Source organism: Leptodactylus fuscus, chromosome 1, assembly GCF_031893055.1.
Source record: "Leptodactylus fuscus isolate aLepFus1 chromosome 1, aLepFus1.hap2, whole genome shotgun sequence".
NCBI classification, from domain to species: domain Eukaryota; kingdom Metazoa; phylum Chordata; class Amphibia; order Anura; family Leptodactylidae; genus Leptodactylus; species Leptodactylus fuscus.
In genome coordinates, this window is record NC_134265.1 from 257,082,733 (window position 1) to 257,096,448 (window position 13,716).

General features: G+C 40.0%; 1 protein-coding gene across 1 annotated transcript in view; it reads right to left on the minus strand.

Annotated features, from left to right (window-relative positions):
- Positions 1–13,716, minus strand: part of TBCK (TBC1 domain containing kinase) — a 202,627-nt gene that overhangs the window by 41,265 nt on the left and 147,646 nt on the right. Inside the window, exons 24-25 of the mRNA XM_075286109.1 lie at positions 11,570–11,745; positions 1,225–1,384 (exon numbers count right to left, since the gene is read on the minus strand). Of these exons, the coding sequence (XP_075142210.1) occupies positions 1,225–1,384; positions 11,570–11,745 (336 nt within the window). The remainder of the gene's footprint in view (positions 1–1,224; positions 1,385–11,569; positions 11,746–13,716) is intronic.

Below are 13,716 nucleotides of genomic sequence, written 5' to 3' on the forward strand. Positions count from 1 at the left end.
CTGATTTTCAAAACAAATGTTGGTGCCAACCTCAACTTACTACAAGGGCCAAATTCACTGCTGGTGACAAGCTCTCCTCACTGCAAGTGCCAAATACACATGTTTCAAGGTGTTTTCCTACTGTCAGAGATGTGGTATTGAGTGTGTAAAGTGTGTAGTTGTTAGGCTGTGATGTTGGGGTAATAGAGGGTCTTTGGTGTGTTAGATGCCCCCAGACATGCTTCCCCTGCTGTCCCAGTGTCATTCCAGAGGTGTTGGCATCATTTCCTGGGGTGTCATAGTGGACTTGGTGACCCTCCAGACACGGATTTGGGTTTCCCCCTTAACGAGTATCTGTTCCCCATAGACTATAATGGGGTTCGAAACCCATTCGAACACACGAACATTGAGCGGCTGTTCGAATCGAATTTCGAACCTCGAACATTTTAGTGTTCGCTCATCTCTAATAATAATACATCCATTTGTGGACCCACATACTATAATGCTTCCTAATACTAATACATACTAATGCTTTCATTAGTGGTCCCACACTGTATAATAATGCTTCTATTAGTGGCTCCTGACTGTATAATAATGCTTCTACTGTATTAGTAGTACCACACTATAATGCTTCCATTAGTGGTCCCACACTGTAAAATAATGCTTCCATCAGTGGTCCCACACTGTATAATAATGCTTCTACTGTATTAGTGGTCCCACACTATAATGCTTCCATTAGTGGTCCCAAACTGTATAATAATGCTTCTCTTAGCGGTCCTTCACACTCCTTTAGTGGCTCCTGACTGTATAATAATGCTTCTATTAGTGGTCCCACACTATAATGCTTCCATTAGTGGCTTATTATGTTCCTGCCCCACACTGGTCAAGGAGATTTACCAGCCACACAGTCATCTCATTGCCTGGATGGAGTTCTTCATGAGTCTTACTCTTCACTATCGGAGAGTCAAGGAATTTGCGCTGATGCAGTGTTTCACTAAGTTGTATGAGTTGTTATTTGGGGCAAGTGATTATATGCACACTAATATGCTATCAGTTATAATAATAGGAACACATGGCTTTTATGTGTTTATTGGTTACCTAATAGAAATAAGATGGAGAAATATAACATGGAGGTAAATTCCTGTTTATACCAGTTACTCTAATGCGATACAAAACATCATTCTAAATTCCCAGTTTACCAATATTAATGATCAGAAACAGATGTAGACATATCGAGCCTCTTACCTCTGCCGCATTTGTTGACACATGTCCCACAGACACAATTACTTTGCCTTTGAAACTCTGAAGGGTGGCACTGGCAGGGCCTGGCAGCAGTTCTCCATCTGCAGTGAATGATGAGCCAAAGGGCATGTTGATGCTTCCAGGTATATGTCCTCGATTAAAGCTGTGGCAAGGTTGTTAAGGTGTATGGAAAAAGACACTTCCTGGGAATACGTCTTAAAGTTAATTACAATTTCATGTAAAACAATGCTTATATTAGTGCTGGGTCTTCAAGATGTTTACATAAAATAGAGTGCACAGATGGATTAGACATGTAGTTCTGAAGATATTCTGGTGGATGCCACTAAGTTTAACATTTATACATCCTTATATAATGAAGATTATAGACACATAACGTGTTTATGGACAATACATGGGGAACTCTTGGGCTCACTACAAAATTTGAAAGGGGTCTCCAATTATCATGTCTTTAATAGTACCGATAACCTCAAATAAGACCACCTCAGGTTTTGGTGTCTGGGTGCGACTGCTGCTTATGCTACCCTATAACTATATCCCACACCCAACATTAGCCTATAGTGGCTGTTATCAGAATTATGGCATCACTTACTTAGTCTGTAGTCTTCTTCGAGCAATAGCAGGAACAGAACTTGAGACAGGAGAATGTTTGACTGATGATTGTTTGATCAAAAATTTAAGTAACTTGAAGAAAACCTGTTACCAGGAAGATGCATAGGCGTGATAGAGCAGGAGGAGCTGAGTAGTTTTGGGAAAACAATCAATATGACTTGCCATGTATCCATTTATTGATTTGTTTTATACTTACATGCAGTAACGGTGTCCAGTCGCAGTCCTATGAGTGACTCCCAGCTATCTCTGTATGCAAAGTCATCATGGGGGGCTGTCACTATTAGGACTGCCCACTGGACTCAAGTACACCTTCTAAGAATAGTACAAACACAGAAATAAATGAATAAATGGCAACTTACACTGTATCTTCTCCCATAACATTATATATCAATGTACTTCGTCCCTCCGGCGCTATAAGATGCTGCCTGCAGATTACACTACATTTTCATGGTGACAGGTTCCCTTTAAGTGAGTCCAATAGTGGAGCCCCACTCTAAACACAAACAATATATACATTAATATATAAAGTCATGAACCCTTAGAACTACAGAAAATCTCCATCAAAGGTCATGGAGCTTAATGGCACAGTGTTAACTTCCGTGCTACATCCTGCAGAGTGAACCGAATGATTCATACTTTGGTATAACAAGGTCTCGCTATCATAATTGTGTAGTGCCAAGAACCAGGAAATAAAAGCTGTTTGTAACATATTAGATCACTGCCTGCCTAACACACAGTCACTGTTCCATTGTCCTGTATCTATCTTTTCACAAGTACTAGAGGTGTGGATTGACCCTAAATGGGACCGCTGCTGGTTGAAAGCCAATACATCTGCTGTTAGCTTGAAAAGAAAAGTGTTATCTCACTTGCCACCCTATCAAAATTTCCGGATGGGGTTGAATTTATCTGGAGAAGCCAACATGTTATAATTGCATACTGCTATTAAAGAATAGTCCCATTGACATTCGGTTACCTGATGCTTCTACCATAGATAAAAGCACATAACTGAGGATGATTCTATACAATATAATTTAGAAATGATTGCATTATTACTAGGATTGTGAATAGTTGTACACAGTGAGACCATAATGAGGATTTCTTTCTGAAATTCGGAAGCCAGTCATACCTATGAACGACAGTACTTTACTGATCTATCATTGCACAGGCTTAGGGAATGTTCACACTACTGTTGTTAGTGTCCATTGTTAGCGCCATCTGAAAATGTTAGCAACGGACATTAACAGATCCCTCAAAAATATGTTAAATACACAACTGATTTTAATGGGATTTGTTCACAAATTATTTTGGTACTTTTTATGGCACCAAAATTTATGGTAATTTCTGCCATATAATAGTTGCATACCAGTGATTTACGACTTTTAACACCACTTGCAACTTATAGGGGTTTTCCAGTACTATGACATATATATCAGATACATCCTCTTCTAAGGCCTGGTTCAAATGTGTGTCCAGTATTCCATTTAGTGAGTCTGCTTGGGCACTCCTAAGTAGAATACCGAACACATTATAAAGTGGTTAGCTAAGAAACCACACGGACCCCATAGACTATAGTACTATAGACCAGGGGTCCTCAAAATTTTCAAAGAGGGGGCCAGTTCACTGTCCCTCATTGGAGGGCCAAAATATAGTTTAAGAAAATGTAAGATTATATGCTCCACAGTAGTTCCCCCCACAGTATTAAACTCTGCACAGCAGGCCCCCCCCCAGTATTATACGCTCCACAGCAGGCCCCCCACAGTAGTATATACTCCACAGTATGCTCCCTCTCACACTGTATTATATGCTGCTCAGTACACCCCCTCCCACACAGTATTATCTGCTCCTCAGTACACCCCCACACATACACAATATTATATGCTCCTCAGTACGCCCACACACATAGTATTATAAGCTCTTCACTAACCCCCCACTGTATTATAGGATCCTCATTATGCCCCTCCCCCCCACAGTATTATATGCTCCTCAGTATGCGACCCCCACTATTATATGCTCCTCCATATGCCCCTCCACAGTATTATATGCTTATCAGTACACCTCCCACAGTATTATATGCTCTTCAGTATGCACCTACACACACATACATGCATACATATACACACACACACTAGCCGCCGCGTGTCCTCCTCCTTCAGACTGCAGGTGCGATGACTCACATCGGGTCAGAGGTTACACTCTGCAGTCAGTGTAGGCCGTGGTCACACTTGCACATAAAACTGAAAGCAACAAAAGCTGTACCGGATTCCCCATTAGTGAACGATCCGGGTGAAGGCCACATGGGGCGGGCCGGTCAAATGTCTTCGGTGGGCCACATGTGGCCAGGTCCATAATTTGAGGACCTCTACTATAGACTATAGCAAGCAGCACTTTTCTCTCTGCATGATTCTTGCGGACACTGCGCGGAAAACACATGGAGCCCATTATAGTCTATGGGGTCCATGTGGTTTCTTAGCTATCCACTTTTTAATGGGTTCGGTATTCCGTTCGGGGGGTCCTCAAGTGGACTCCCCAAACAGAATACCGAATGCAGATGTGAACAAGGCCTCAGCCAGTGATCACTGGGGGTCTGGTAACTAACTCTCGTGCCTCGTCATGAATTAAGCGCATCCTCTATGGGCGCAGAGGACAAGAGGGTGATCTTGTTGAATATTCCCATAAGTTTTCCCAGACTTGTTCAGGATTACAAAAATGTCACCCTTATTCAAGTAAATAGGGTTAGGCTGGTACAGTTTCTCGGTGGGGGGAACAAACTTTTTCTCTAATCTTGGACAAACACTTCAAGCATTATAAAGGTGAAAATTTGTAAAATTGGACAATAACCTAATTGTCCAATAATGTATAAAATAATTTACTCAAAAACATAAAATCTACACATATCAAAATATTACTTATGCTATATGGTATAAACATTAAGAGCAACATATGCTAGCAGCTCTATTACCTTTGTGTACTACATATCAATAAAAATGTGCATAGATGATGTCATTTTAATTTAACTTTGTTTTAATTTAATGTTAATGCTATTATTATGCATCATTTTATCTGTGCTTAAGTTAGTGAAATGTAACAATGTTGCCTGAAGAAATGCTTGGTTCTAGTATTTGCCAACTGCTCCTCTTGCCTACAGCTGAGCACATCGCTAGTGACTTACACATATGTAACCCTTGGGCCAGATTACTTACTGTGTTTTATAGTCTCTTCAGGAAACCGATAAATGGGTTCTGCCTTTGACAAGTCTGGGCTGGCAAGAGCAATTTGCAAGATGTACTGTGAGCGTGTGTCTTCAATTTTACACAAAATTACATAGGTGTCCTATAAAATGTTTCTAATGCAGCTGGCAGGCTGAGGCCTGAATTTCTGGGAAGAGGTGTAGATAAATCTTGCAATTGCAATATATGTCTAGTATCTCTTATCCCTAGGTGTGATAGAAATACAGATTGTGTGTACTTTTAATTTTGTTAATACGATACCTCACCCGAGACCTTGAAAGCCCGGGAGACCTCACCAGTGATAGCAAAAACATTCTTAAGATTGTTAAACATAGAATATGAATACATTGCATGCTGTGTTTTATAAGGGTTTACAGTTTAATCATGGCTAAAAAACATTAAAGCAAAATTATGCAATGTGAGTGGTGCCTTATGTATTATCAGCTTGTTCATTGTTGTTAGGATTAGTGGTCAGTTCTGAGCAATCACTTTATCCCCATATTTTGTAATGTTTGGCTTTGTATTATTGAGAGTCTAAGGTGTCAGCATAATCTGTTACATGATGCACAGTTGTGTGTACATGTATAATAGACTGTCACAGAATTTGCTAATGCAAAATTTTAGACAGCGCAGACTTAGACTAATAGTGGAACAGAAGGAACGCTCCCTCTGACAGTACAAGGCTATTTTAGAGTACAGTCAAAGGGGGCGTTCCTCACAGCCATAGGAGGAGGGCGTTCCTTGCTGCATAGCGTCATCACTGAGCTGTAAGGTATGCCCCCTCTAAAAGTACAAGGCTATCTTAAAGTACAGTCGGAGGGGCGTTCCTTACAGCTCAGCGATGACGCTAGGCTGTGAGGAAAGCCCTTCTGACAGTGGGGAGATATAGGTGCCGAAACTAATAGCAACGATATCTCTACCCCCGGGGCGCACACCGGGAAAACCGACAGTGTGCTATTATGGTGTTAGGGGCGCTTAAAAGGGTTATCCCATCAAAGTGAATTATACCCTAATCATAGAAAAGGGAACAACTTGCTTACCAGTGGGGGTCTGACCACTGGGACATCAAATCACAAATAGTTTTAATAGCACACTTTCCCCATAGGTGAAATATGCATTTGATATTTGTACTCCTAACGGGTTGTCATGGATAAATTAAAACTTTACCCCAAAGCTAATCCCCCTCTCCCCGGCTAACTTCTAATATACTCCCTTTAAAAAAAGGTATATTTACCCATATGCCTGGGACATTGATGTGACCGCCCCAGGCATATTTTCTGATTTCCTCCCGAAGATGGGAGGCCACCAGTACGTCTCTCTCCCTCATACTCAACCAACATTCACATCCTATTCTACTGGCCGTCACTTCCTTCACAAGATTGCTGGATCCAGAGCCGGCGCCTGCACAATAGAATGCCGGCAGGAGCAAAAAAAAAGCAGCGTTCTACTGCGCATGCATGGCTTCTGCCGGCGTTCTATTGTGCAGGCGTCAGTTCAGGATCCCAGGTGAAGAGGCAGAAGAGTGGACAGCGACACCCCAAAGTCATCTCCAAAACGAGAAGACAGGTAAGTATGATGGGGTGTGGAGGGGGTTGTAGGACTGAATTAAGTAGTTAGGTGAAGGTAGATAGGGCTTGTTGTCCGCGGGCTAGCTAGGGAAATGGAGGGGGGAGAGTTGTGAGGGAGGAAGTGAGAAGGGGGATCTGAGTGAACTGCAGTGCATCATGGAAGTTGTAGGCTAAGACAGCAGGAAGCTACCCATGTAAACAAATGCAGAGGACATCAGGAGCTCCCAGAGAAAGCCAGAAAACACTGCTAAAGGTATTTGGGTGGACTTATTAACCCACTGATAGCCCTTAACAGACCTTTTTTAAAAACATTTTTTTTTTGCCCAGAAAACCCCTTTAACCCACATTTTCATTTATTCCTACATATATACTGCCCACAAGCCGATTAGAAGAAGTCAAGAAAGAAAATCTTTTACCACTGCATATTCTTTTAATTTATAGAGAATATCTGACTCTCTTCCAGCTATTACAATGAAAAGATTGCCTCCTTAATTGCAAGCAAATATGCCTGGTTGAAACAGACAAGTCTTTGTCTGATTTGCTTCCGTTAATGTATGTATTCCAACAACTTAATACTGAGCTGGTTCATGTCCATGTGAAATCATGCTCTGATTAGCCATTTGGAATTGCTTAAAGGGGATTTCTCAAGCAATAAAACACTGGATATATTTTAGAGCTTTCTAGGGATATAATTAAAAAAGCAAAGTCATTACAACGCCATGCAAGAAGGTTGCGATTACACTAAATCTCCTCTAGAACGACACTATGAAGCCGGCGATTATACTACATTGATGATTAATGTGGGATTAAGAGAGCAAGATAATACTTAACACGCCAGGTGCATCAAGTACAATTTTACCATAAGGACTCATCTTGGCACTATAGCGGGGAAAATCTACCTGAATCAATACAAATACTTAGATTGAGGAGCCGAGTATATTTTCTTGAGTACAATAATATAACATGTTTGCAGTACATACACTTACAGCCCAAAGTTTTACACAAATTCTCTACAACATCCAACAAACAGGGTAAAAAATTGTTACAGTCCAAATAAATAAATGGTTTTATGACTATAATGGAATCCCCATAGCATATAGTGTGTAAATCTGTATTTTGCTTGATATTTTACACATCTTAAGAAACTTTGTAATATATCTTATCAGAGGAAAATGCCTCTTTGTGCTCTTATCAGACAGTTTCCCTGCTCCTTAAAAAGCCCTGCATCTCAAGACAGACTGCAGGTCATACGACTCAGATTACACATGTCTATGTAGTGGGGGAGACGGAGAGGTGAGGCAGAAGTGCTGGGAATAAGAGAAGACAGACAGACTTAGTGTTATGCTAAACAGGGACTTCTATAACAACCAAAAAAACTTTACTTATATCAGGAGAGGCCAAGAAATATAGAATATTAAAAGATAGAAATGCACAGCCCTTTCCCAAAATCTCCAGTGCAAATAATAATAATAAAAAAAGAATACTTATAGGAGGGATCCTCTAAGTATTGGTGGTGCTCTCCCCAAAAAGCAACAAAAAAACTGTATTGTGAACAATATAGTAGAAATGAAAATGGGCACTCACCAATGTTTCATGAAAAATTTCTAAAGGTGAAAGGCGACGGACATTTTGTGCCATATAGCGCTTCATACATACCTCAAATAGCCACCTATCACCTTAAATTGCGCCCCCTCACCTGTATCCAGTATCATGGGAGGGGTGGGAGTGGCTACTGCACATGCCAGCAATCCAGCTCTATTGCACAGGGGTAGGTGGCCGGTAGACATAAAGGTGGTACCGACTGTCCAGAACAAGTCAAATCCCATACCCAGAAGGTCCTGCTCCAAAGACAGGTAAGCATGATGGGGTGGGTGAGTTAATTAGGAAGGGATAGTAGTGGGTAGGTTAACTAAGGAAACAGGGAGGGGATGTAAGTGAGAAAGAAAGGAAGAGAGGGAGGGAGAGGGAGGTATTCAGCTCTGAGTGAAGCGCGGGGCATCATGGTAGCAGTAGGAAAACCAAACATGTAAACAAATGCAGAAGATGCCAGGAGCTCCCAAAGAACACCAGAAATCACTGAAAACACTACTAAAGGTATTTGGTTGAACTTATTAACCTATTAATAGCACTAACCAAACTTTTTTTTTTAAATAATTTTTTTTGCCTGGAAAACTCCTTTAATTCATTTCCATTAGATTGTATTTTCTATCGTGGTATCCAAAACGTTACTTTCCTGAGCAGAGAAAAAAATTGGAAATTAACCTTGCCATACACGGGAGAAAATGACTACTTCATCACTATAAACATGGACACTTGTCCAAGCATGCAAGATTTTTCAATAAAATATTCACTTCAATTCTTCTTTCCCCCAACAAGCTAATCTCTGTATACAACAGATCTCTGCATACAACTGTATAGATTCATGGCAACAGTATGACAGTAGTATAGTACTACAGGTGAAAACCATAGAGCAATGATGAATCTGTAGGTACTAAGTTAACATTAATGATAATCCATATTATACACAATATACTGTTAGCATTTTATAGCGGATTCCTAAAGCTTATGCAAAGGGTGGAGAAGGGAAAGTTTGGCACACAGTGTAATTCTTTAACCCCATCAATATGCTTTGCTGCTTTTGTACCTTCCTCATACAGAGCTTTCAGTGACATCATACAAGCTACATTGTGTGTTTGGAGCTGGTTCACACAAGGGGTGTTGTGCACAGCACAGCAAGCAAGATTTCAATTATGAATATGCACGGAAAGGTTCACAGCGCTGGAAACATTACAGCTCATTTGGAGGTCTGAAGTAAACCTGAGGAAAGCTTCATGAATAACTAAGGCTGGGTTTACACATGTAGATCAGGCTCCCTAGTAAGAACAGAGGAAAATAAAATCTCCTAGTGCCCATAATAAGACCATACAATTGTAGCATAAATGGCTATTATGAGAGGTACAAGGATTTGTGTGGAAACCAAATAGTATACTGGAATTGGATTAATACCATAATTTTTTTTCTCTCTTTTTTTCTCTTTGTTTTAATGTAGATTTTAATGTAGATTGTGAGCCCCATATAGGGATTACCATGTACTTTTTCCCCCTATCAGTATGTCTTTGTAAAATGGGAGGAAATCCACGCAAACACGGGGAGAACATACAAACTCCTTGCAGATGTTGTTCCTGGCGGGATTCGAACCCAGGACTCCAACGCTGCAAGGCTGCAGTGCTAACCACTGAGCCACCGTGTTGTCCCAATACCATAATTTAATGTGATGACAAGCATGTTAGGTATTTTATCTTTTTCTAACAAAAAACAAAAATATGTTAATGTAAAAGCAGTTATGTCCATGGGCTGTGTGTGGAAATGGACGTGAGGTACTGAACTTAGGGATGAGCTGCGATACCACACACCGCCTATTGATGGGAGTTATATGTATATAAGTAGTGACATGGAAGAAGCACCAAGGAAAACTTCACTCATAGCGTTCTTTTCAAGCAAAGTACCCCATAGTAAGAAAAAGCTCCAAGTACCCTCAAAATAGCGATTTGTTATTGTTATGTAATGGTCCCCACGTAAAACAAAATGTCCCCCAATACCCCATATGTAACATAATGGCCCCAATAGTGTCCCCACACCCGGTAATGTCTATGTTACATGCAAATCTAATCTCCTGGATGGAATTAGGAGAACAGAGTGCACTCTGTACACCACCCTATAGAGGGCAGCATCCTTAACATCATGAACGACTCAGTTATAAAGTCTTTTAATCATAATGTGGATTTAATTGCTAAATCAGTATTTCTGTCCCAAAAGGAACAGATTCCCAACTATGGACAGCGCTGTTTCGGCCTATTGGGCCATCCTCAGCATAGTGTAGGGATATTGATTTAGCAGAGTGAGAGACTATAGACCAGGGTATGGGGGCACTCGTCCACATTAGGCAGAGTGTTCGCCTACATAGGCAGTACGGAGACTTACAAGTCATTCCTGCTCCGCTAGGGATTATGGGTAAAAAATATGCAAATCTAATCTCCTGGATGGAATTAGGAGAACAGAGTGCACTCTGTACACCACCCTATAGAGGGCAGCATCCTTAACATCATGAACGACTCAGTTATAAAGTCTTTTAATCATAATGTGGATTTAATTGCTAAATCAGTATTTCTGTCCCAAAAGGAACAGATTCCCAACTATGGACAGCGCTGTTTCGGCCTATTGGGCCATCCTCAGCATAGTGTAGGGATACTGATTTAGCAGAGTGGACTAAATCCACATTATGATTAAAAGACTTTATAACTGAGACTTTATAACTGATGGAGGTGTTCATTGCGGTTACTTGTACTGTATTTCCCACGCACCATTCTGCTACCCACTTGCTTTTTGTTTTGAGGCCTGTTGTAAAACCAGCATGGTTCCCTGAACAAAAAGGAAGTGGGTAGCAGAGGGGTAAGTGATAAATTTAGCTCACTACTCGCTCCCTGTGTCGGTAACTGCAATGAGCGCCTCCACTGGTACTGATCAAAGCACACATTGCACTTTTAATGTAAGGAAGGCACCCACAGCTATGCATGGGAGTCCATTCTGTGCAGCATGTAATATAGACCGGTACACACCAAAGTCCAAGGGGGAAAAGCTGCAGCTAAGAACCATTTTTCTAAGCCATGGCAGGCAGCCCCTTGGCGTACCTGTACTGGAGGTTGAAAACCACAGGTATAAAGGGAACGATTTGTACTGTACACACAATGGTGACATCTATGTGGTGAAAACCAAGGGCATCTTTTCTTATTTTAACCTCACAAAAGGAGCATTGCAACAAATCAATATTGTAAAGGTTGGAATTAATGTATTAACTAGTATGGCTAGGGTTACCAAACAAGTTTATTAACATTACATCTCCAGATTTTTACCACAAAAGGATACTCTTCACTGTTGCGAATGTCCACCACAAGTAACTTGGGTTTACTGGACTTGGTCTTTTTGGTGGGACCCTTTCCATGACTGGGCACAGTCAGTTCACACAGGTCAATAAGATCTTCTGCTGATATTCGAGGGGACACCTCAGATTTTAGCTCACTTAACTTGATAGGCTCTCTTCCCTTTAATAAAGAAAATGAACATAACAATGGTAAGTTTGTTACTGTGATTTTATAATATTTGTAAAAATCATCACTATATTATAACAAAAGGCACAAAATATCACCTAAGAGCTACCTTATAGAAAACAAAGCAAAAATACGACTAATACTAAATTATAGATTGCATATATATAGTAAAGGAGCTGCTTTACTGCTACCTGGCCATTTCTTAAGAGATATAAAGTCCTTTCACTTCCATAGGATAGAGACAAAAGCTGTAAGCCAATGATCCAGGTCAAGAAATCCGCAGCACTTCAATGACCCTGTACATACTTGTGACTTAGAGGTGTGGTTGAACTCCAAGGCCACACACAGGGATGTCAATCTACACATGATGTCAGCCTCATTCATGTAAAGAATTTTTTTCTTGAATATTGTAGACAGCAAATTTACATCCTGGTATAGACGAACACATACCAGTACACAGCTCTAATGCTAGCTAGCTAGCTTTCAGGACAACTACATTTGCTTATTACTTTATGGGATTAACCTGATCTCAAAGCAACAAGATATAAATAAGAACATTAACCCCTTCTGGCTGCAGCTGTTTTCTGATTTTCGTTTTTGACTTCCCACCATAACATTTTTATTTTTCCATTCACAGAGCCATATGAGGGCTTTATTTTTACAGGACAAATTGTCATTCGTAATGGTACAATTTAATATCCCATACAATGTACTGGGAAACTGGGAAAAAAAAACTTAGAATGATTTGGAATTAGAGAAAACCTTCTTACAGCTTTGTTTTGACGGCATACAGTATGCAGCCAAAATGACGTGTCACTTGTATTCTTGTACAATTACAACAATGTCAAATTTAAATAGTTTGGTTTTACATTTTAACCCCTTAAAAAAATCCCAAACTTTACAAAACAAAATAAATTTCTTGGAGTCGCCATATTCTGTGGCTTGTAACTTTTTTTTATATTTCCTTGTATGGGGATGCATAAGGCATCTTTTTTTGTGGGGCCACATGTCCTTTTTTATACCATCTTTTGGAATGTCTATTGCTTTAAATCACTTCTTATCCAAATTTTTATGGGAGGTTTACACAGTGAAAAAAGGTGTCATGGAGGTTAATACCTGTAATCAGTGCAGGCACTGATCGTGGGCATTGCTGACAGTTCTCCACTGTATAATACAGGAGTTTACTGAGATATGAGGGGAGTCTAGGGCACAGGAACAAACAAATATACTTGAGCAGAATTATGAAGACTGTTGTTACTAGACTCAGTCTTCTTCACCCCATCACTGGCGCAGGGTACACTTCATTTATGAAGAGATGCATCATCTGCTGAGCTATGCATTTGGAAGGAAATCTACGTCAGCTCATTGATGAATAAAATATTTTCCTCATATCATTAACATCAGATTTCTAGAGTACATGATAATAAATCTGAGAATGCTGATGATCCCAACCTTTCATGCCCTTGCCAATTCCCCTTTTCATAAAAGTGGGAAGAACGATACAGAAAGAAAAAATGAAAGACACAAATTTTGTGCAAAAACATAATTTGCTCAAAAATTTCACAACTTATGACTTGTATGCCAGAAAATGGCAAACAAGATATAATAAATTTACCCATTGTATGTATATGTATTATTTGCAAGTAATAAACTAGCAGACTTGATAAATTCAATGTATAACATGTAAAAGGACCCACACAGAAAGCACAAATCTCCCATTAAACTTTCTATATAGCACAGAACAGCTGCAATGACATGCATTTCCAAAATCTCGTCACCTACAAGTAGCCATGAAAATGATAAACACACACTAAACCGGAATGTCAGAATATTATGAAGGACGACCTTGTTTACCAAAAATGCTGAAAGCTTAAGCTGAAATATTTGCATGATCCCAGAATTCCCCTTTTTCCAAAGATGAATATTTTCTCAAGAAGCATTACATTCCTCAAAATTACACATTGA